This window comes from Lotus japonicus, chromosome 4, assembly GCF_012489685.1.
Source record: "Lotus japonicus ecotype B-129 chromosome 4, LjGifu_v1.2".
Taxonomy (NCBI): Eukaryota; Viridiplantae; Streptophyta; class Magnoliopsida; order Fabales; family Fabaceae; genus Lotus; species Lotus japonicus.
Window position 1 is genome coordinate 15,820,150 of NC_080044.1, and position 24,536 is coordinate 15,844,685.

General features: G+C 40.3%; 1 protein-coding gene across 1 annotated transcript; it reads left to right on the forward strand.

Annotated features, from left to right (window-relative positions):
- Positions 1 to 9,390: 9,390 nt before the first annotated feature.
- LOC130710281 (uncharacterized) lies at positions 9,391 to 13,396 on the forward strand. The gene has a single exon (XM_057559483.1). The coding sequence runs from the start codon at positions 10,122 to 10,124 to the stop codon at positions 12,936 to 12,938; it is 2,817 nt and encodes a 938-aa protein (XP_057415466.1). The 5' UTR covers positions 9,391 to 10,121; the 3' UTR covers positions 12,939 to 13,396.
- Positions 13,397 to 24,536: the final 11,140 nt, after the last annotated feature.

A 24,536-nucleotide genomic window follows, 5' to 3' on the forward strand; every position in this document is an offset into this window, starting at 1 on the left:
TGCCATGAGCTCGCCTTCAATGCTGGGGTACACCAGTGTTTCCTGAATCACACTTTTGTTGTTGCCGGGCTTCCGCGTACTCACCAATTTGGCCAACGCGTCGGCCCGCTGGTTTTCCGCCCGAGGAACATACTCTACTACAACTTCTTGAAAAAGTGTCATCAAATATCGCACTCGCTCAAGGTACTTGATCAGATTGGGATCCTTGACCTGGAAAGTTCCCTTTACTTGATTCTCCACCAACTACGAGTCCGTTCTTATCAACAAACTTCCGATCTTTACTTCACGTGCCAACTTCAATCCGGCGATGAGAGCTTCATATTCTGCTTGGTTATTTGTTGCCTTGAACTCGAACTTCAGCGATTGCTCCAATACTAGATCTCCTGGTCCTTCCAACGTTACTCCCGCGCCACTGCCACTGTTATTGGAGGATCCATCCACAAAGAGAGTCCACTGAGTGTCCACTTTTTCAAACCGATCTGGAGTCAACTCCACCACAAAATCAGCCAGTGACTGTGCGTCAACTGTGCCTCGCTTATCATATTGTAACCCATATTCAGATAATTCAACCGACCAGGCGACCAATCTGCCTGACAAATCCGGATTTTGTAACACTTGTCTCAGAGGCAAATCCGTCCGCACCTTCACCGGAAAACTCTGAAAATAAGGTCTTAACCGCCGGGCGGTGACAAGGACCGCCAGCGCCGCCTTCTCAATTTTCTGGTATCTGACCTCTGCACCCTGGAGTGTGTGGCTTACAAAATAAACAATTCGATCCTCGCCATCTACTTCCTGCAGTATCACAGAACTCAGAGCACTATCACTTACAGCAAAATACAAGTGCAATGAGTGTCCCTGTATTGGTTTAGACAAGATTGGCGGTGACGACAGGAGTTCCTTGAGGCGAACAAAAGCTTCTTCACACTCCGCCGTCCACTCAAATGCAACATTTTTTCGAAGACACTTGAAAAAAGGAAAGATCTATCGCCAGACTTGGGAAGAAATCGAGATAAAGCTGCTATTCGCCCTGTTAAACGTTGGACTTCTTTCACATTAGAGGGGCTTTTCATCTGCTGAATCGCCTTGCATTTTTCTGGGTTTATCTCTATTCCTCTGGATGTGATCATGAATCCTAAAAACTTGCCGCCCTGAACACCAAAATAGCATTTTTCCGGGTTGAGGCGCATATTGTGCTTCCTTATCTCGCCAAATGCTTCTTCCAGATCCTGATGATGGTCCAAACCATGTACTGATTTAACGATCATATCATCAACATAGACTTCCATGTTTCTTCCCACCTGCCCAGCAAAAACCCTATCCATCAACCTTTGGTAGGTCGCCCCAGCATTTTTCAATCCAAACAGCATGGTGCGATAGCAATAATTGACTCTGGCGGTCATGAAAGCCGTTTTGTCCTCGTCTGCCGGGTGCATGCGGATTTGATGATAACCAGAATAAGCATCCATCAAGCTAAGTAGTTCGTTGCCCGAGGCACCATCAACGAGACCATCAATACTGGGAAGGGGATACGAATCCTTTGGGCATGCCTTGTTTAAGTCTGTGTAATCCACGCACATTCGCCATTTTCCATTCGCCTTTTTCACCATCACGACGTTCGCCAACCACGTCGGATATTTCACCTCTCTGATGAACTCTGCCGCCAGCAACTTGTCAACCTCTTGTTGAACCGCTTTTCCCTTGTCTCCGCCCAAGCGTCGCCTGAGTTGTGAAACTGGCTTGACACTTGGATTCAATGCTAATCGATGGCAGATGAAGTTTGGATCAATTCCGGGCATGTCCTTGCAGCTCCAAGCAAACAAATCTAAGTTTTCTCCTAGCAACTTTGACAGGCGAGTCTCCTGCTCGTCCGTCAATCTGGTCCCAATCTTCAAAGTCCGATCGCCAAAATTTAGCGCCTTTGTTTCCTCAATTGGCGTGGGTCTGTTCACTCGCCCCTCGCCACGTGGGTCAAGATTTTCATCCGAAGTTTCAATTTCATAACATCTGTGCCCAACCAACGCACTCTTCTTGCCATACAGGTTGAGGCAATTGTTATAACATTCCCTCGCCAATTTCTGGTCCACCTTCAACTTGCCAACCTTTCCGTTGCTTAGTGGGTACTTGACCGCCAAGTGGGCTGTTGAAATCACAGCACAGAGGCGATTCAATGTATTTCGCCCAATGATGACATTGTAAGATGCCACCACCTGGAGAACCAGATACCTTACCTTCAAAACCCTGGCACACTCATCTTTCCCGAATATTGTGTCTAGATCAATGAACCCTCGCACCATTACTTGCTCACCGGCAAAACCTACCAAGGTTCCCGCATATGGGGTCAGATCATTGTCAGTCAGGCCCAACTTGTCAAATGCGTCTCCATAGATAATATCAGCCGAACTACCCTGATCCAGGAGTACCCTTATAACATTGAAACTATTCATCCTTAATTGCACTACTATCGGGTCATCCTTGTGAGGCTTTATCCCCTCAAAATCTGCCATCGAGATTGTTATGTCAGGGTGCACGAATCCGAAAGCAACTTCATGAACTGAATTAACTGCACGAACATGGCGTTTCCGTGCCGCATGGGTGTCACCACCACCGCCGAATCTTCCGGCGATGGTGTTTATGGTCCCTACGGGCGGTCCTGAGTGTTGAGCGAACGTGTCATCAACCCCCTTTGTGGCGATAGCCGCTGATTCTTGCTTTTTCTTGCCCTTAGTGTCCGTTCGCTCCTCCTCTCGCTTATGCGTTTTGTTGTGATCGTCGTTGTTGTGCCACTGGCCTTGGCGATTTCCTTGATATCCCGCCTTTATCAACTTATCAATTTCCCGTTGCAAAGTCCAGCAGTCATCCGTGTCGTGCCCGGCGGACCGATGGTATTCACACCACTTCTTGGGATTGGCGTCCCGTGGTTGATATTTTGGGGCCTCTGGCTCATCCACTAGATTTGCGCCCCTCGCTTCGCGGAGTATATCTGTTAAATCTGTGTTCATCACCATGTCAGCTTCCTCCCGCTGGCGATGAGACTTAGATTGCCATGGCCGGCGCTGTTCATAATCATCACGCCGTGGATACAACTGCTCCTTGGTCGGCCTCAATACCGCCTTCCCTTTATCTTGTCTTTGCCGCTTGCCATCCCCCTTGTCTTCGCCGTTCTTATCTTTCTTCGCGCGCTTGGGTGACGTGTCGCCTTTTTCCAGTTTCGCGCGCTTTCTTTTGAAAGCATCGTCCTCCTCGTCAAGAATATAAGTGCTGGCGCGAGCACGCATCTCTTCCATCGAACGTGCTGGCTTGCGTGTCAACTTGCTGTTCAACCCTCCCGGTAACAAACCATTTTTGAATGCTAGAGCACAGGCTCGAGGTTCCTCGTCCTCTACCTTGACCGATGCAGCGCTGTACTGATGACCCTATTTTAGTAGTGTTTTTAGGGTCATTTCTTTGGTTGTTTTGAGTCTTTTTGTTGAGTCTCATGTAGTGTTTCATGCATTCTCATGCATTTTTATTCTTTTCTTTAGTTTTATTTCGTTTTGGTAATTTGGTAGTTTTATAGGTAGTTTTCTTGCATTTTAAGTAAAGTTTAGGACTTGCATGGGTTTGTTGTGTTTTATGAGGGACTTCTTGTGCTAATGAGCTCTTGGAGCTTCTAGAATCTTCCTTGTCTTGTTGGTTAGGTTGGGAGTGCAGAAACTGAAGGAAAAGGAAGGCCAAGGAGCATGGAATTGATGAAGAACATAAAGGGAATTGAAAAGAGGAGTTTCAGAAGCCAAAAAGTCACTTTCAGGCGAGCTAGAGCGCCTAGGCGCTGGGAGTGGGCGCCTAGGCGCCAATAGGGTCAGAGAGCATGTCTTTTGACATGCAATTGGCGCTCAGGCGCTCTGAATTGGCGCCTGAGCGCCCAGTTTCGTTATTTTCAGCCTATAAATAAGGCTTAGGCCAATTTCTTAGATACATTTTGTCATTCCACTCATTTTTGATCAAGTTTTGAGAGCTGAGGAGAACTTTGGGGCCAAGGGAGGCTTCCAACTTGTACTTTTCCTCAGGTTTTATTTACATTTTCTTCATGAATCCACTAGCCATGAGTGGCTAGTTTACTTTGTGCTTTGGGTTAAGAGATTCTATGAAACTTTAGTTTATAATTCCTATCTCTATGCATGAGTCTTGATCCATTCTTGTATTTCAATTCCTTATTGCATGTTTAGCTTTGGTGCACCTTTGCTATAGGCTGGATTATAATAGAATGGAAATTTGTTATGATTTAGGGACATGAATTGGAATAGATCCTTCTATACTTGCTTCTAGGAATAGAGTGAGGGTAGGGTTTTGTTGGCCTGAATAATTATGCTATCATACCTCTTATGAATGTTTAAGTACACAAGGAATTGGGCTTATCTTTCAATTTGAGAGAATTACTTTTGTGAGGAATCAACTAGTAAGTACATAGGCTATAACAACAAGATATAAATCAAGGATTCACATGCATAGGATAGGTGGACTAAAATGGATTAGATGATCAAACACCCAAGGCAATTTCCCATCATTTGTTATCTATATCTTTATCAACATTGCTCTCTTGCAAAACTTTTGTCACAATCACCCAAAACCAACCTCTGAATTTTACTGTTTTAAAGAACTTGCAAACTTTAAGCTTAAATCAATAATTCTCACTCACAATCCCTGTGGTTCGATAATTTAAAACCCGGAGGTATTCGTGCACTTGCGAATTGACCAACATGTACCTTGCCATGTATTCCTTCAGTGACTCTCCTTCTTGTTGGCGAATGTTGTATAGGTCATTGATCGTCACCGGCTGATTCTTATTCGTCGAGAATTGCACTAGAAACATGGATGAGAAGTCTCTGAAATTCGAAATCGATCCGCGCGGCAAAGTCGTGAACCATGCCATCGTCGTCGATTTGAACGTCGATGGAAACATCCTACACTTCACCGCATCTGATGCCGCAATTATCACCATCTTCGTGTTGAAATACAGAAGATGATCCTTCGGATCAGAATCTCCACTGTAAGAATCCAGAACTAACGTTTGCATATTATCCGGAATTGCCACACTCTCAACGTCCTCCGAGAACGGGCGGACCTCAGCTACGGAATCCGCCTCCCTGCTTCCATCATCTTGTTGCTCGCGGCGGTAGAAATCCAACTGAGCTTGTAGATGTTCATTCCGCTGCTGAATGTTGCCAATGCTGCGCATCATATGGCGCCATTGCTCCTGTGTCACCGCCGGTTGTTGCTCCGGAGTAGGTGAATTTTCTGGTGAGCGCTCCAGAGATCCGACCTGCGAAGGCGATGGAGGAGGTGGTGGTGGTGATGGAGGAGGAGAAGGCGGCTGTACTCCCGCTGTTCGTATCGGAGAATCCAGGACAACTCGATGAGGCCGCCGAGGCGGCGAAATCCGCTGTCGCACTGGTGAATGATGCTGCCTCCTGCGTCGCGTCTCCATCTAAACCAGGAATGACGCAAACTCGATCGAAAAACGAACGCCGGTCACAGAATCAGAATAGGAAAACTCGAGAACTGCCTAATCGTAATCAGAGATAGCTTCTTGCACAATCAATCCACGTGAATGGGAATAGAAAGTTTATCATTCCCCACAGACGGCGCCAAATGTTCTGGGAATGAACATTGAAGACAGGGATAGTACCTAGAGAGTGGAGAATTATGCTAGAGAGAGAATGAGAATCAGAGGGAGAATGCTGAATTTCATGTGCTATTTCATAAAATGAGCCAAAAGTCCCCTACAATTGGTAACTACCTCTTATTTATAGAGTTTGGGTACTACCTATTGGGCCAATTGGGCCTCCGAAGCTGAGGCCCAACTTAAGGCCAGGCCCTCGCCTCGGGGCGGGCTACACACTAGGCGTTGCCCCTCTAGGGGCTCGCCCAGTCCACACCCCAACGCCTAAGCCTTCATCCGGTGCTTCGAAATCTTGTGCGCCGCTGTTGGCACCGCCCCATTTCCCACCAGCTTCTTCTACCTTTACGATGTTGACTCCAAGTCCATCAAAAATAGAGGATGGATCTCTTTAAAGGCCCGAGCCGACCGTAAGTGCTTGAACCCTCACAAGAGTAACGCAAAGTCCTCCTTCTCCCGGAGATACTTCCGCGTGGCGGTTCACCCCGTCTATCCCGAGGCCTTTACCCTTAGGGACGGGAATGCCCTTTTTCCCCTCTACTGGACGGAGAAGCCCAATGGGATTACCGACCCTTCAGAAGAATCTTTGTCTGTCAACGACAAAGCCTTTTTAAATCTCCTCGCCCTGCTTCCTATTCTTGACTGCGCAACAGTCCTTGAGGGCGCTCGCCTCTCAAGGACACCCAAATACTTAGGTCACCTATAATTTATTTCCATCATCGCCATTTCTCTTTCGTTTTTTCATCATCATTTTTTCTTACCCCTTATGTTGCTACTGACCCCCTTCTTTTTTTTTTTATTTATTGTTGCAGAAGATATGAACTTCACCAACGCCGAGCTCCTGAAAGCCCGCGAGAGGAAGATGGCCCGTTTCTCTCCAAAGTTCAACACTGAGGGCGACGGGAAAAAACAGGGCGGTGCTGAGAACCAAACCGATGTCGCTAATGAAGTTTAGCCGCCTGCCAAGGGCATCGCCAGCCAACACTTGGATGATCACTACATGATTAACGCCTGCCACCTAGCTCGCCGGCGAAAGACACTCGCCTACTCCAGTTAATCGTCAGTACAAAGCGATCGTTCTCGCCGCCTGTGGACTTGTGGACTTGCCGGTTTGGGTTGCTCGCCAAGACCAGTGGACTGGGCGACTAAAGAAGCTTGTTTCCTTTCGCTTACGCTATGTCGGCGACGTAGTTTTCTTCTTTTTTCCCTCAAGCCATGTTGGCGACTTAGATTCCAGCACACCATAGGATGCATGTAAAAGCATTTAAAAGACACACTTAGCTCTCATACTTCGAGCTCGGTGTCTTGTGGACTAGTGGACTGGGCGAGCCCCTAGAGGGGCGACGCCCAGGGTTCAGCCCGCCCAAGGGCGAGAGCCTGGCCTTAAGTTGGGCCTCAACTTCAGAGGCCCAATTGCCCCAATAGGTAGTGCCCAAGCTCTATAAATAGGAGGTAGTTACCAATTGTAAGGGACTTTAGCTCATTTTATCAAATAACACATGAAATTCAGCACTCTCTCTCTCATTCTCTTTCTCTCTCTAGCACATTCTTCCACTCTCTAGGTACTATCCCTCCCTTCAATGTTCATTCCTAGAACAGTTTCTTAGCCTCTTCTTCCAACTTCAGCCTCTATTTATACTCCAAGGATTAGGGTTGTATTCGTTGTTTGAAATGCTACCGTTGGAGGGCAAATCCGAAACTTCTAGATTCTGCTATGGCTGAACATCTTAGGTAAGGTCATCAGGATAGTACAATTGCTTTTGTACTTGGACAGCGACGTGAGCCTTATCCTAGTTGACTTCTGATCAAACGACGCTTCATGTTGGAACTTGTGAAGCTAGATGATCAGAGTCAGAGGGAAGCTTGGATCCTCTGATTTTCGTATCTTCTGCTTCTGGACATCAGAGTTGGAAGTACTTGGTCTTCAGAGCCAGCTTACTCTTGGACTTCAGAATCTTCACTTCTTAGCTTCTGCACCTTTAGAGCCTCTGGACCTTCAGAGCCTCTGGACCTTCAGAGCCTCTGGATCTTCAGAGCTTCTGGTCTTCAGAACTTTAAGTGATCTGAATCCACATCAGAGCTTATCATCTTCAGAACTTCTGAAGCATATACTACTGTTCAATCAGAACATAGTGAGTGCGAAAGCGTTGCGTTGATTACTCTTGGGCTAAATGCTTCTGATAATTGTGAGTATTGACCAGAGTCAGAGCTTGTCATTTAAACACTCAGAAAACAATGTTAGAGTACCATAATTGTTCATACACAATAGTTAACATGTAATCATCAAAACATAGAGTTGTATTACATGACCAAATCTTGGTCTTACAGTAGGTACCTTTAGTGTCCACTCACTACATGAATAAGTTGTTTTAGCGTCCAAATTTAGCATTGCCCATAACACCAACGTCAAATTTAACAAGTTAGCGTCGACAAAACTAATGCAAGTAATAGGAAAAAAACTCACTTTTATTTATTTCGTTGGCTAAGTTGTATATAATGTCTGTGTTGGCAGACGATAAAATCTCCGGCCAATGTAACAAATAACGATAACTATGGATCAACACTAGATTCACCGATCACCTTAGTGTCAGCTATGACCGACGCTGATTCTACACGTGTATGACCTATTTCATTGGCGAGGAAGCGAGCGTCGACTTGATCGATGCTGGTTGCCACATAATTCTTCGTTCATAACTTCATTATAAGCTTCTCTCTTCCACAATTTTGCAAACATCATTTTCACCGTTCACCTTTAGGAAGGACTTTATCTTTTCGTATTTCAGATACTAGGTTGGCACCGTAGGTGCAGGGCCGTCTCAACCCCTAGGCCAGTAAAGCCCTTGCTTTAGGCCCTAAAATATTTTAGGCCCCAATTTTTTTTTTAACTAGTATATATTTTAAAGTAAATTATCCAAGAATAGACTAGTTAAATAACATATTGAGTGCATAAAAGAATAGATCTTTTAAGTGCAACATTTATTTTTTTAATTAAATTCAATTTTTTGTGTATTTTGAATTGATAAAAAGCGGAGGAAAAGTGTGACTTTTTATTTGGTATCTCTGAATTCTTCTTCTTTTACTCTCTCGAATTCTTTCTCTAATCTCTATTGGAAAAGAAATTTTAAAAGAAATCAATTATGATAATTTACTAAACGATTTTGCATCTCAAAAAGCCCGAAAAATAAATTTTATTTAAATTATTTATATAAAAAAATTAATTTTATAAAGGCATAATTCTTAGAGTTCGCTTTAGGCCTCAATATTGGCTGTGACGGTCCTACGTAGGTGGATGCCTATAAGACACTTTAACACTCAAGTAAGCAATTGAGTCAAAGTACATTGAGCCTATATTTTTTGCGCAACACTTAAAATTATATTTAATTTTGGAATCTTTGTAGTTTTACAAATTATTTTTGGCCAAAATCAATTTGATTAACATCAATCCAAACATGAGATAATCTTGATTCCCTCACCAATGCATGCAAGTTGTGGTTCTAATTTATTCCATTGGAGATTTCAGATGTTAGACTTTGGAAGTTGGACTTTATATGATTTGCCAAGTTGGACAGAGTAAACAACAGCTTTTACAAGCCAGTTTATTATTGACTTTTAGCTATGACTTCAGCTAGTGGGTCCCACCACCCACAACAAAAACAAAAGGGAACCAAAATTCTTGAATAATGTGAGCAAAATAATACTACTAATAAATTGATCCCTAACAAAATTTAGTTTTTTCTGAGGGTCAATGTTCCTTCTCAATTCTCCCTCATTATGAATTGAAAATTTTCCTTCTTTTTCTTTTCTCTCTCTCTCTCTCTTTACTTTTTTTCTTTTTCCTTTTTGATTTTCAATTCAAGAAGAAAATCGTACAGTGCAGAATTCATACCGGTATGTTTTGGTTTTACTTCTCTCATAGTGAAAAACAAGGGCCCTTTGCTTTAAATATGCTGCAGTGAACTCAAGAGAGAGAATGAGAGGGTTCTTCTTCACCTTTGATGGCTATGCCCATGAATTGCTGAGTGTTTTCTACTACTGATTTAGGTTTGGGTTTCTATTACTGTTATTTTCATTGAACCCATTTCTTGTTTGAGTTTCTATTGTGAGTTGCTGTGCAAATTTTGGGATCTGGGTTCTAGGGTTTGAAGGGTTTGAGATTTTGACTTTCTCTTTCCTTGGATTCCTTTCCATTTCTGAGAAATTGGTATTGAAACCTGTTCTGGGTTCTGGTCAAAAAGTAAACTTTTTTACTTTTTGGATTTAACAAGTGTTGGGGTCAGTGTTGTTTGTGTTTTCATGAATTTGGTCAAAGCTGTGATCTTTAGAAGGAGTTGAGCTGAATTTGTTATAGATTGATGGGCTAAAGGCTTTTGTTGGTGTTGCTGCTTCCAGTGTTTCAACAAGGGTGCAATTGTCTGTTATTATCCCTGATTGCTTTGTGTGAGTAGCGAAGGCTATCATCATCATCATGCATCTTTCACTATGGAAGCCCATTTCTCACTGTGCTTCTCTGATCATGGATAAGAAGAGCAAAAGGAAAGATGAATCCATGGGTGATACAAAGAGAAATCCATCAATGCTCCGGAAGATGCAAGAAAGCAAGCTCAGGGAAGCTCTTGAAGAAGCTTCAGAAGACGGGTCACTCTTCAAATCACAAGACGTTGAACCTGACACTGTTGGGAACCAAGATGAGAGCCTTGGGAGATCCAGATCGTTGGCCAGGCTGCACGCCCAGCGCGAGTTCCTTCGGGCCACGGCACTTGCAGCGGAGCGCACATACGAGTCTGAGGAGTCAATTCCCAGCCTTGAAGAAGCATTTTCGAAGTTCCTCACTATGTACCCCAAGTACCTGTCCTCAGAGAAAGTTGATCAGTTGAGGTCTGATGAATATTCACATTTGTCACCAAAGGTATGCCTTGATTATTGTGGGTTTGGACTCTTCTCTTTTGTTCAGACCATTCACTATTGGGAGTCTTCTACATTTAGCTTGTCTGAGATAACTGCAAATTTGAGTAACCATGCACTTTATGGTGGTGCTGAGAAAGGAACTGTTGAGCATGATATAAAGACTAGAATTATGGACTATCTGAATATCCCTGAGAATGAATATGGCCTTGTTTTTACTGTTAGTAGAGGATCAGCTTTTAAATTGCTGTCTGAATCATACCCTTTTCAGACCAACAAAAAATTGCTGACCATGTTTGACCATGAGAGCCAATCTGTTGCTTTGATGGCTCAGAGTGCCAGAGAAAAAGGTGCCAAAGTGCACAGTGCATGGTTTAAATGGCCAACCCTCAAACTCTGCTCCACTGATTTGAGGAAACAGATTTCCAATAAGAAGAAGAGGAAGAAGGATTCAGCTACTGGTCTTTTTGTATTCCCAGTTCAGTCTAGAGTAACTGGGGCTAAGTATTCCTACCAGTGGATGGCCTTGGCACAACAGAACAACTGGCATGTCTTGCTTGATGCTGGATCATTGGGCCCGAAGGATATGGATTCGCTTGGCTTATCCCTATTCCGGCCAGATTTTATAATTACATCATTTTACAGGGTATTTGGGTATGATCCCACTGGTTTTGGCTGTCTTCTGATCAAGAAATCGGTGATGCCCAGCCTTCAAAATCAATCTGGGTGTACTGGTTCAGGAATGGTGAAGATTACCCCTGAGTTTCCTATGTATTTGAGTGACTCTGTTGATGGATTGGATAGGTTGGTTGGGATTGAAGATGATGAAGCCCCTGGCCTTGGTGAGAAGACTTCTGAAGCTCGTCCTGGAACACAGTTGCCTGCCTTTTCTGGTGCATTCACATCTTCACAGGTAAGAGATGTCTTTGAGACTGAAATGGATCATGACAGCTCTGAAAGAGATGGAACTAGCACTATATTTGAAGAGACCGAGAGTGTATCTGTTGGAGAAGTTATAAGGAGCCCTGTCTTCAGTGAGGATGAGTCGTCAGACAACTCATTTTGGATTGATTTGGGTCAGAGTCCATTGGGTTCTGACTGTGTTGGTCAATCGAGTAAACACAAGATAGCTTCTCCCCTACCTCCTTTCTGGTTCAGTGGAAGGAGGAACCAGAAGCAACATTCTCCAAAACCAACTTCCAAGATGTATGGAAGCCCTATGTATGATGACAGAGAGGTTAGCCTAGGTACTCATGACGAACACCGTGTTCTGTCATTTGATGCTGCTGTCCTAATGTCACAAGAACTAGACCGAGTCAAAGAGGTCCCTGAAGAAGAGCATGTTGATGAAGTTTATCATTATTCAAGAAATGGAGACGAGTCAGATCATCTGCATGCCAATGAGATCGTAGAAGAAGCTGGAGCCAGTGAAGCCGTTTATAATGGATCTGTTGCTTTCGAAGGATCTTGGCTAAATAGTTCAACCTCTCCTGCACGTCATCAAAGCTTGGAGAATGGCTCTACCTCTGAAATTTGTCCTGATATTAAAGAGAGTGCCATAAGAAGGGAAACTGAAGGTGAATTTAGGTTATTGGGTAGGAGAGAAGGGAATCGACACGGTGGTGGTAGGCTTTTTGGTTCGGAAGAAAATGAACCCAATAGTAGGGGAAGAAGAGTGTCATTTAGCATGGAAGATAATCGAAAAGAGTTCTTAAGCCATACCTTGGAGACAGGGGACGTATCTGCTACTAGCTTGGATGATGAAGAGGCCACAAGTGACGGGGAGTATGGGGATGGAGAGGATTGGGGCAGGAGGGAACCAGAGATATTATGTCAACATATTGATCATATTAATATGCTTGGTCTCAACAAAACCACGCTTAGACTTCGGTACTTGGTAAATTGGCTTGTTACTTCGTTACTGCAGCTGAAGTTAATGCTTCACGATGTAGATGAGACAGCAAACCTCGTTCACATCTATGGCCCAAAAATAAAATATGAAAGAGGTGCAGCTGTGGCTTTCAATGTCAGGGACAGTAGGGGGCTAATCAATCCAGAGATTGTTCAGAAGCTGGCTGAAAAAGAAGGAATATCACTTGGTATTGGTTTTCTCAGTCATATACAGATTCTTGATGGCTCAAGACAGCAGCGGGGAGCTTTGAATCTTGAAGACACAACTCTTTGCAGACCAATGGAGAATGGTCGGCGCGATGGAAAAGGTAGCTTTGTAAGGCTTGAAGTTGTCACAGCTTCATTGGGATTTCTGACTAATTTTGAGGATGTGTATAAATTGTGGGCTTTTGTGGCAAAGTTTCTCAACCCAGCATTTGTGAGAGAAGGTGGTGGTCTTCCTACTGTTGAAGAAGACTCTGAGACATGAGATGGGAATTTGGCCGGTTGATTCAATTTCGAAAACCGAACATGAAAGATGATTTGTGGGATGTTGCCAAAGAGGGGCAAGGGCCGAAACCCGAAAGCTGCAGGAAGAATGAATTGGTGATCATACGTTTGCTGCCAGGCAGACAGATACCTATCTCAGCATCAAAGCTGGACATGGCAAGCGGGTGGATTTGTTAATTCTTGTTTCTTGTTGCTTACATTTTTCAGTTTCCTATTTTTTTTCTCTCTTATTGTTGAAGCTGCTTGTAGAGTTGGCTTTAGAGATTTGTTACATATTGGGAAGCCATGGTGTATTTGAAGCAAAGATTATATGGGTAGAGCTTCTACTGATACATACTTTGCTTCTGTTGCATAAGAAAGGTTGTCCAACTTCTGTATAAACAAAGTGTTCATTTTCATGCTATATAGCTTATGATATATGGGTGCTTTCTTTGTTGACTTAAACTGAATCAGATGCAGAATTACAATTCCCCCACCCCCTATTATATCTGGGATTTTGCAGACACCTGCTAAATGTTGGATTTTCAGTTTTCTAGCATTGTCATGTAAAACTCAGAATGGCGATCACGTGAACCGTACCACCTGAAAGCCTGTCACACATTGTGTCTCCTGCGACCTAACAGGTTGGCATGTCTCATGCAGTCAAACATGTTAACAAGATGGCGTTGGGAACAGGCGCCGAGCACCTCATTAGCCTCCTAGGCGATGCATTTGATTTTATGCACACTAACCACTCACCCCTATTTATTTACACTCACACCTCCCTTAACATCCACCAAGTTAGTTAAAATTTTCAAGTTTGTATCTAAAATGTCACCCCTATCATTTTAAGCAACATTTTCAAAGGTTTGTTTGTTTTACAATATATTTTATTTTTACATTATTAATTTCTTTACTTAAAAACATATATTTTATGAAGATTATTGAGATGGCTGGAGACTGGAGAAGAAATTATCCATCTTGGCAATCCAGCCATGTATCCCGGTGTATTTGGAACAGTTAAGAAGATAGAGTTCTTACTCTTATATGAACACGTGATTCACATGACCAGGAGCTACTTAGCAGAGTTCATTAAGAAATTATTCCACACTTGGTTGCTGGTGGATTTTATAACCTAAATCAGCTTGAAGATATTCAAATTGATCATCAGTTGATATCAACACTTGTGGAGCGCCAGAGACATGAGACTCATATTTCACATTATAGTGGGTGATTGCACCATCAGTCCATCACTCTACAAAATGTGATGTATTGTGATTTTTTGAGTAGATTTGTACCGATTAGATATTTGACGCATGTTCATTAGTCCATTTGTGGGCTTCCGCTAGAATTCGCAGCATTTGTCTGGATGAGCCTCCTATAATGGGTGACCACCCTCTTGGAGGAATGTATACACATACTTACAATACTTAATTTCAATAGACGTGGCATTGAACTAAAATTTATATTTATGTTTCATACTATTACTGAAACAGGTGGAGTGGTAATGGTAATCTCTCAAGTCTTAATAGTATATAATATACTATATAGATACTAATTTTTTACTTTTTTTGGGGCCTAAGGTCATTTAATTAATTTTAAAATTTTGGTGTTTTATATTGTAGGTTGATACCCTAAAATAAATGTGGTACTCTAACTCAAATGAAGGACATGACAATTTCACATTAGCCACTATTAGATAGAAGATTGCTTGTTGTCTTGCTATTTGCAAAAAGATTAATAGAATAAATACGCCCTCTGTAGAAGCTCCTCCATCAGGTCTCGGAATAACAGAAACAAATGGAGATGGCATTCCATGTGTTGGAGAAGAACATGGTCTTCATCATGAGCAAATAATTGTAGCTCATGAATAAATAAGAACTCCTCCATCTCCATATCCATATCCATTTCAATATTTCAATATTGTTCATACATCGTTTCAGCACCAGTAAGGAATTGTCGAAGACTCTCTCCTATCGAAGATATTTCTCTTTCATACATCGCTTCAACCATATCATTCTTCAAAAGGAGATACATATATAATTATTCCAATCAAAGGATGAGGTAATAGCACACAAGAAAAACATATACTCTAGCAAAGGAAGGAGAAGAGACTTTGAACACCTGCTTCAATCAAATCTACTATGGATGCACAAAGAGTACAAAAATGAAAAAATTATCATCTCAAAAGCACCTTAATCAAGAGTATTTGAGCTTGACTTTTCTACTATCATCTTTGGTGTGAGAAATCAAGTAGAACTTATTCCAAGTCATTAAGTCGAAAGAGCCTGCAGAGGCTATTAAAAGAATACTTGTTGGGAGACGTCCTGTAAAATATATGGGAGAAGTCCTGAAGAATACTTGTGAGAAGTTCTGAATAATACTCGTGGGAGAAGTCGTGCTAATACTATCTTGGTGAATATATACTTCACCTCAAACCCAAAGTTATGTCTAGTCCTTGGTCTTCCGCTTTGGCGTGGATTTGTCGTTAACCTATCTTGGTGAAGTATAGAATGGATCGATATAACCAAAACGTGGGGGGACAAGAAACTCAGAAGTTATGACTTCATCAATTCGTTATAATTAATACTTTTATAACGAATAACCAAAACGTAGGGTCAAATGTGCTTTTAGTATATCACTAAACGATCTTTTATCGAAAAAATTCATAGTTTTTAGTTTCAGAACAAATTTGTTTGATTAAAAATTGTCTCTATGATGTCATAAAAAAAATTAAAATATGTTTTATTCAGTCAGCCGCTCACGTAACAATCCTAGTCTTCACTTGTATTTTTCACATCAAGCCAGTCATTTAAAATTAACTTTCATTGTCATTTTCCATTTTCCCCTCTTTTTCATCTTCCTTTCCCTCCTCCTCCCACCCACCATTAATTTTTCCATTATTTTTTGGACGAACCATCGCACTTAAACCTTTTCCCCACCTCATTCAACACGTTCACATCATTCACATTCCCTTCGAAATGAATGTGTAGGAAAATAATACAAATAACTTTCCAAATAAGTGTGTATTAATTAGTACAAACAATTTTTTAATAGAAAGTTTTGAATTATAATAATATTTGGTGTACACCTTTAATTAGTGTAGATATCTTGAGTGAGACGGAAAAGAAAAGAGAAATATGCAATACATATGATATATGATATGATGTGACATTAATAAAAAGATAAGAGAACACATACTATTAATCGGTTTAAATACTCTTTTGGAATCTACTAATAGGAAGTGCTATAAAAATAGGAGCATATTTTCAGTACTACAATAGTACTCAGACATTGATCCCTTCACAAATAGTTAGTTTTCTTTCTATTTTAATTTTGAAAAAAATGAAATAAAAAGTACTGAAAACTCGATACACTCTGTTCGCAAATAGTCAATTTTTTTTTCTATTTTAAATTTTAATAAAAGAAAAAAAGAAAAATTAACCATTCATAGATAATATGTGAATGAAAGGTCTATAGATAATTTTTTAATAGAATATTATTACTTAAATGTTTTTTTTATGGAATATTATTATTTAAATGTTTTTTTCTCTCAAACTTTTACAAATACTTTTTTCAATGTATTTTATTCAATTATGTTAATTTATTTTGTCTACTTACTTAATTTTTCCAATTTTATCCCTGCACATAAACGTCATAAACAATAAACTATATAGTTGATTGATCAGTAAGTTTTTTTTGAAAGGGATCAGTAAGTTAACTTAAACTAGGCACATACGTACATACATGAATTTAAAATACTACTATTCTCTTGTTTTAAATTTGATTGATCCTCCACTTGCAACTTGCAAGGGGTTGACTGAAATTTCAGTTATTAAAGCAATACATTGAAATTATTTTTCTGGAGTTGATAAAGAAAATTATATCAGAGCCAGCACTACAATCAACTTGGTTATATATATTCTTAGTTTTCTTTTATGCATTTCTAGTTTGTTTCGTCCCAAAAGTTCAATAAATAGATAAAAAGATCAATATTATTGTTGATCTGGCTCAAGAAACAAAATCCTCAAGCACAAGAAGCCGACACATGAAGTATGCTAATTTAATATTCTAACAAAAATTGACACAATGTTTTTCGCCCTAAACTAAAATACTTTATAGTTGATACGTTGAAGCCTTGAAGATTTATTGTTTGTTTATTGTTCATTTGTCAGAATGTACTGTTCCTCTATCTAGAAGCCTTTTTATGTTTTTTTTTTTGAATTAACGGTGAAGTAAAAATGTTGAATTATATAATCACCAGGATCCAATACTCATTGTTTTTAAATTTCTCTCTTTAGTTTGAATGGGCTGCGGGAATATATTCTTTCTAATTTCAGTATAAAAAATCTTAGCGTGAAGTGTTTGATTTGATTGAATTTGAAACTTAAAGCAACACCTTTGGCTTTGAGCCAAAAACAAAAGGAAAATAATAATTATTTTTTAATGAGAAATTAATGACGGACATATCACTTCTGAGTTCTAACAAACATATATTTTTGTGAGTTTTTTAACCATTATAAAATAATGTGAAGGTTGAAAGCTGCTACAGAAACATAATGTATATCTAAAATGTGTTACTAAAAATTTGTACATAATCACTCTATTTAAATTAATTAAATTTAAATTTAATGTGTGTGCACCGCTATCGGTGTAAACTTTGTTTACACAGTCACTCAATTGAATTTCGTCACATAAGTAAATATATTCTGTTTTAATTAAAATTTAAGGGAAAAGTAATTAATCAACTTACGTGGCATGCTGTGATTGGTTGTTAGTATAGTTTTACACTGACAGTGCATATTCATTAAACTCATGAAATTTTAGCATGCATTTTAAAATAAAGTGGGCCGAACACTTCCATAAAATGTATTCACATTAAGTTCCGCCAATATTTAAACACATAAATATTCAATTTTTCAGAAAGAAAAAACTAGAAATAATGACAATAGATATGGTTCTAACATAGTGTTTTTTTTTATACTCAAATGTTAGTTGTTAGTAATATAATGTTAGTAAATTAGTTCCTCCTTAGAATTCGAACATTGGACCCTTCACCCTTCTTCTCACCCAACCATTATCTGACCCTTTTTTTTAAGTAATGTAAAAATAAATAAAAAAAGTGCAATTTGGAAAAATATTTTTACCAAGTTTGGGTTGTTTTGGTCATGTAAGATGTTGGGTTGGTTAAAAGGCTCCTAACATGGGATAATTTCTACACATCTAGTGTCATCTCAAATAAGGTGGTCTTCAAATGAGGATTCTCACTTGCTTTACTTTACTCAGCACCACTTCTTTCCACTCTCAACTTCTCTTGTCACTTGTAAGCATGATTTTTATTATGTCGAACTTAAATGTATCAATTATCATTGAGTATGGTACTAACTTTATATTATTTTATGATAGGTACTCCAAAAAATGACGAAAGAATTTGTTATTCATTATGGAGCATGAAATCCTTCACTGTTCAATAAGCAAAATATACATGTTTTCTAAACATGCGTGGAATGAGTGGCGTACACCGTTAAGGGCAAGACGAGCGCGAGATTCTAAGGTGGGTAAATTGATAAGCATAGTGTCTGCCGAAATTGCATCACTCCTACAAGACATCAAAATTTACGAGATTTCTTGCAATAAGAATGTAAGCCCCAATCATGAGTTGGTAACAGCCTTGGTCGAGCAGTGGAGACATGAGACCCACACATTTCACCTATTGGTTGAGGAGTGCACAATAACCTTACAAGGTATTGCGTTGCATCTTGGTATGAGGATTAACGGTTAAGCTATCACTGAAACGACAACGTGTGATGATGAGATGACTCTTGTGTATGAATTACCATAAAGACTTTGACATATATTGTATGAGATGAGGTCGACTAAAGATGTCTTACTTGAATGAAAATTTTGCTAATGTGTAGGATTTTGTTAGTAATGGATTGTCGTTGACGCGTTATACATGTGCGTAATCTTACGCTTGTTCGGAAGTGCTATGGTCCATGATAGCTCGATTTTGCACGTCTCGTTGAGATTTCTTCCACTGTTACAAAACTTTAGCAAGACTCGTTCTTACAGTTGGAGGTCATCAGTGCTTTCCCAATTGTTACTAGTCACTTTGCAAAGTTACTAACGTTGACCGCAAGAAACTTACCAGGTGTAATTTGCTAATCCAGTTCTAGGCTTGGGACCGAATTTGTGGAATTGGCCTGCACGACCAGCCTGATGTTATTCCATATTGAACTCTTGGAGCAAGTTATGAACATATTTATAATAATTAATTTTAACGTTATTTTAACGTGCCTATGTAATAGTTACACTGTAAACAAGTGGAAGAAAGAGGCCAAGTGAGAAAACTATTCACTTGAATGGTACAAACAGAAGCGGGATACTATTGGGGATCATGAAGTAAGTTACTAATTTTAAGCTTATTAATTTGATTGATTCACAAAGAGTGCCACTAATGGATAATTGTGGTACTTGTGTGCAGTTCGTGTGGCAACTCTACCCTGAGCATGTCCTTGGTGTCATCCCTCATCAATGTATGCAAGACTAAGCATTGTGGAGAGTAGTGGTGCCTATGATATGCTTCCAAATCAATGGTTGTCATCAACCAAATCGAGTGTTAAGGCAATTTGGAGTGGAGCAACATATACATGATCCACCTCCACATGATGACCGTCTACATTATATATCATTTAGAGGAAAGGTTGATAAGGATTAGGGACACGAGATTGAAAATATATAGATCTATGGGAGGAGAAACATGCACGTGTGTACCAGCATTGACCTACATTTATGTTTTGACGCCAACAACCCCAACTACCACAATTATGATACCATAATGACATGGAAAGAGTCGCCCCTTGTGAGGAGTCTTCTGAAGATCAAGCCATGTCATCATCCTACATACCCAAACAACCCCGACTTGGTAAATATTTTCTAAATTGGACATTTGCTGTAATTTTTTATTTTTTAATAAAAATATGCTTATCTGATTGTGTTTGAGATTCAAAATCAATCTAAGCCCCACTAGGATGTTAGTGTGTGTTTAAGGTTTTTGTGACAACCTAACTTCTTAGTTAGTGCCTCAAATGGTATGAAATCACGTTTGTGTTGCGTTTAACATCAAAACGACTAGATACTTAGAGCATCTCCAAACCAGCTGGAGATGCTAAGGACCGTTTCTTAATTTTTCAACCCATTGCAACTTGCTTAGTTGGCAGTTTTGGTTTCTTAACTACAGTGCAGAGTTGCTTCTGCAAGCAACTCTGCTTTTTCAGTTTCTTAATTAAAATAAGATATTTTCTCTCACTTATTCACCAACATTCCCCAACAGCTTTCAGAGGGAAATAAACAGAAAGGATGAAATTGAACAATTCAAGTTCAACAGAGACATAATCAAAGGACGAAAATTGCAATTTTATTGAAAAAATTGAAACTTTACATGAAAAAATTGAAACTTTACACACAAAAATTGATATTTACATAAATAAATAAAAAAATCTTCAAGTCTCTGATGAAGTTCTGGAAGCTCTGGTCTGAAAGCATTAATCTTGCATGTGTGAAAATGAAGGATTTTTGCAAGCCTCAAGGCTTTGAAGCTATGAAACAGGGGATGTGGGGGCGGATTGAGGCTCTATGGTGGCGGTGGTGGTTGTTTGGTGGCCGATGGTGACTGCATGTGGTTGTTTGGTGGCGGCGGTTGTTGTTTGGTGATCGCCTGGGGCTTCGGAGGCGTGGACCAGAGAGATCGAGGGAGAAGAAGTGAGGGAGAGAGGAAGGAGAAGAGGAAGCATCGAGGGCCTGGAGCAGAGAGGAGGTGATGTAGGTGAGGGAGAGAGGAAGGGGAAGAGGAGGCGTGATGCAGGTGAGGGAGAGAGCTCGAGGAAGAAGAAGGTGAGTGAGAGAGCTTGAGGAATCCAGATTGAGAAAGGGAGAAGAGAAGAAGAAGAAGAAGAGGGTGCGGCTAGGGTTGAAGAATGGAGAATGAGGAGGAAAAGATGAATATATAGTGGGTGACCTACTTAGCAGATCATCCCACAGTAATTGACCGGTTATAGCCGGGTTCTGCCCGTTTGGGCGAGATTTGACCGGTTTTACCGGTTTTCTGACCGTTTTGGCATCCTTCTTTGAATTTTCAGCTTCTACAATATATATAGTGTAGTAGACCATCTGAAACACCAACATTTACTCCCACAATTTCTCTCTTGTCCAAAAATTCAAAAATTTCTCAAAATGAATAATTCTTTTGAGCAATACTATCCACTGCTCGAAAATGAAACACCTCATACAAGTGAAGGTTTGCAAGCTTCGCCTATGTTTCCGCCACAAAACCAACATCCGTAGATGATTCACCCGCAAAGCCAACCTATGGCGGTGTTCCAACAACAAAACCAACATCCGCAGATGATTCACCCGCAAAGTCAACCTATGTCGGTATTCCAACAACAAAACCCACATCCGCAGATGTATCAACCACAAAGCCAACCTCCGCAGATGTGTCACCCTCAAAACCAACCTCCTCACACCGGTGGTAATTTTCAAAATCCTTCATATCAAATGTTTCCACAATCGTTCCACCATCAAAACCAACCTCAGTGTCAAATGGGATCATATTCACCACAAATGCCTTATCCAAACAATCCACAATATTGCATGTATCCACCACAATACCAATTTCAAAAGCAAGCACCTCCTACTGGTAGCAATAGTTCAAAAGTCTCAGATACACAATGTGAGGCTATGCCTGATGAGCCTGAATTTTCTACTCAATGGGGTCTAGATGATATTGATCTTGAAGAATCCGGAAAGAAACGCACCAAATGGAGTGGTAAAGATAATATACTTCTTCTTCAATCATGACTCAACGTTTCTACCGATCGGGTCGTGGGAAATGAGCAAAAGCAAGATTTGTTTTGGAATAAGATCCGAGCCCAATATGAGGAGTACCGCGACGCTGCCTCTCCTTCGAGGACATGGTTATCCATGAAATCTCATTTTTCTAAATTGAATGCTGATATTAAAAAATTTGTCGGTTGCCACAATAAAGCCGTCAATCATTGGAAAAGTGGACACTCAGATAATGACATCATGGATACGACGCATCAAATATATCACGTAGATACGGGTACAGATTTCAAACACTAGAATGCATGGCGGTTTGTGAAAGATGAACCAAAGTGGAAGGGAACATTTATGACAACCAGTTCAACAAGACAGAAGAAGTCAGGAGATGGGGCGTATGCAACATCGTCTGACCCGAGTGCATCAATCGAGGGCGACGAATATGAGGCCACACAACCAGCAACCCGACGAAAGTGAAAAAAGAATCAGAAAAGGAAAGCCAAAGTAGGAGACACAACTTCAAGTGATCCTTTATATGTTCCTAACTCTGAGATGATAGCCATCGGGAATGCTAAACTGGGATTCCAGGCGAGTTTTCAGGAGCTCAAGACCCAAGAACTGGAGGTGAGAAAGGAAAAAAACAAAATTCAGAAGGCGCGGTTATTGAAGGAATACAGAGATATCCTTATGCAGGACACATCTGAAATGAACGAGGTGCAGTTAGCAACGCATAAGCGCCTATGTGAATACGCCATGAGTGAACTAGGATTGTCTTAATTCTTGTTGTCTTTCTTAATGTGTGCCAATGTTGTGATTTTAGCATTTCTACTTATTGATTCTGCATCAGTGTTGTAATTTTAGAATTTCTACTTATGTGTTCAGCATTAATGTTGTAATTTCAGTATTCTAATTTTTCTTAATGTGTACTGCATCAATGTTGTAATTTCGATATTCTAACTTCTTAATGTGTACTGCATCAATGTTGTTACTTGAGAAAATAATTATTGGAGAATATAGCCTTTGGGGAATATAGTCGTTGGGGAATATAGTTGTTGGGGAATATAGTCGTTGGAGAATATAGTCGTTGTGGAATATAGCCGTTGGAGAATATAGCCGTTGTGGAGTATAGTCGTTGGAGAATATAGTCGTTGTTGTTTCTCTTATTTATACATGTCATATTTCATTCATCTCAGCATTCAAGAGTTCTTTTGTTCTCTCATCTTGTCTTCCTCCTATCAAATTACACCGATAGTTTCTCATTGTTTCATAGAATGGATCCAAACAATATGGCTGACTGGGACATTTACGACATAATAATTGACGATATTATGAATGACACGACTATAGAAGATATGATGCAGAAGGAGATGGAGTTTTATCAACAATATGCCAACGCCGTTAGGCCCAAGCGAACAAGAAAAGTGATAAAGAGAGATCGTGAAGCTGGGAACGAGTGGTTGTGGAAGGACTACGTCTCTGAAAATCCTATGTACACGGAAGAGCTTTTCCGACGAAGGTTTCGAATGCGAAAGCATGTGTTCCTCAGAATTGTAGGGGCCCTTGGGTCTCATCACCCGTACTTTTTAATGTTTGTTGATGCAGTTGGAAGACAAGACCTGTCACCATTACAAAAGTGCACCGCCGCTATTCGTGTGTTGGCGTACGGATCACCTGCTGACAGTGTTGATGAGTACGTTCGAATTGGTGAAAGTACTGCAATTGAGTGCTTAAAGAATTTTGTAGAAGGTGTGTGTGCAGTATTTGGTGAAACATACTTGAGGCTCCCGAACCATGAAGACATTACCTGCTTACTTCAATGGGGGGAGTCTCGTGGATTTTCAGGTATGTTGGGTTCTATTGATTGTATCTATTGGGAATGGAAGAATTGTCCAGTTGCGTGGAAAGGTCGATTCACCCGAGGTGATCATGGAAAGCCCACAATCATGCTTGAAGCAGTGGCATCACAAGACTTGTGGATTTGGCATGCATTTTTTGGCATTACAGGTTCTAACAATGACATTAATGTGCTAAACCAATCTCCTTTTTTTAATGAGGTTGTGAGTGGAAATGCTCTCATGGTGAACTTTAGCGTGAATGGAACAATGTATAACATGGGATACTATCTAGCAGACGGTATCTATCCCCCATGGGCTACATTTGTGAAAACCATCCCAATGCCACAAGGAGAAAAAAGGCAAAAGTTTGCGAAAAGACAAGAAGCAGCAAGAAAGGACGTTGAACGTGCATTCGGCGTTCTCCAATCTCGGTTTGCAATAGTTCGTGGTCCATCACGCTTTTGACATCCGAATGAGATGAAGTCAATAATGTATGCTTGCATCATATTGCATAATATGATTGTTGAAGATGAGCGCAACACGTACCGAGGTAATTTTATTTATGATCAGGTCAATAATGACATATTGGATGCTCAAGTAGTAAATGGTCCTATTCCCGCTTTTAGAAATATCTTGGAAAGAATAACACATCAAATTGATAGGTCAATTCATCACCAACTTCAAGCAGACTTGGTGGAGTATATTTGGCAGCTTCCCGAAAACGAGAATAATAAAAATTAACCTTCAAGTGTTATTATGTATTTCATTTAAAATGTATTGTTGTTTATTTTTCATTGTCATGTATTTTCTTTCGTCTTTATTTCTATCATTCAATAAAATTGATTTTACTATAAAAAACACACTGTACTTTTTTTTAAGTTAACATGCCGATATTTAAATTTAATTGTTTTAAATATTAAGTA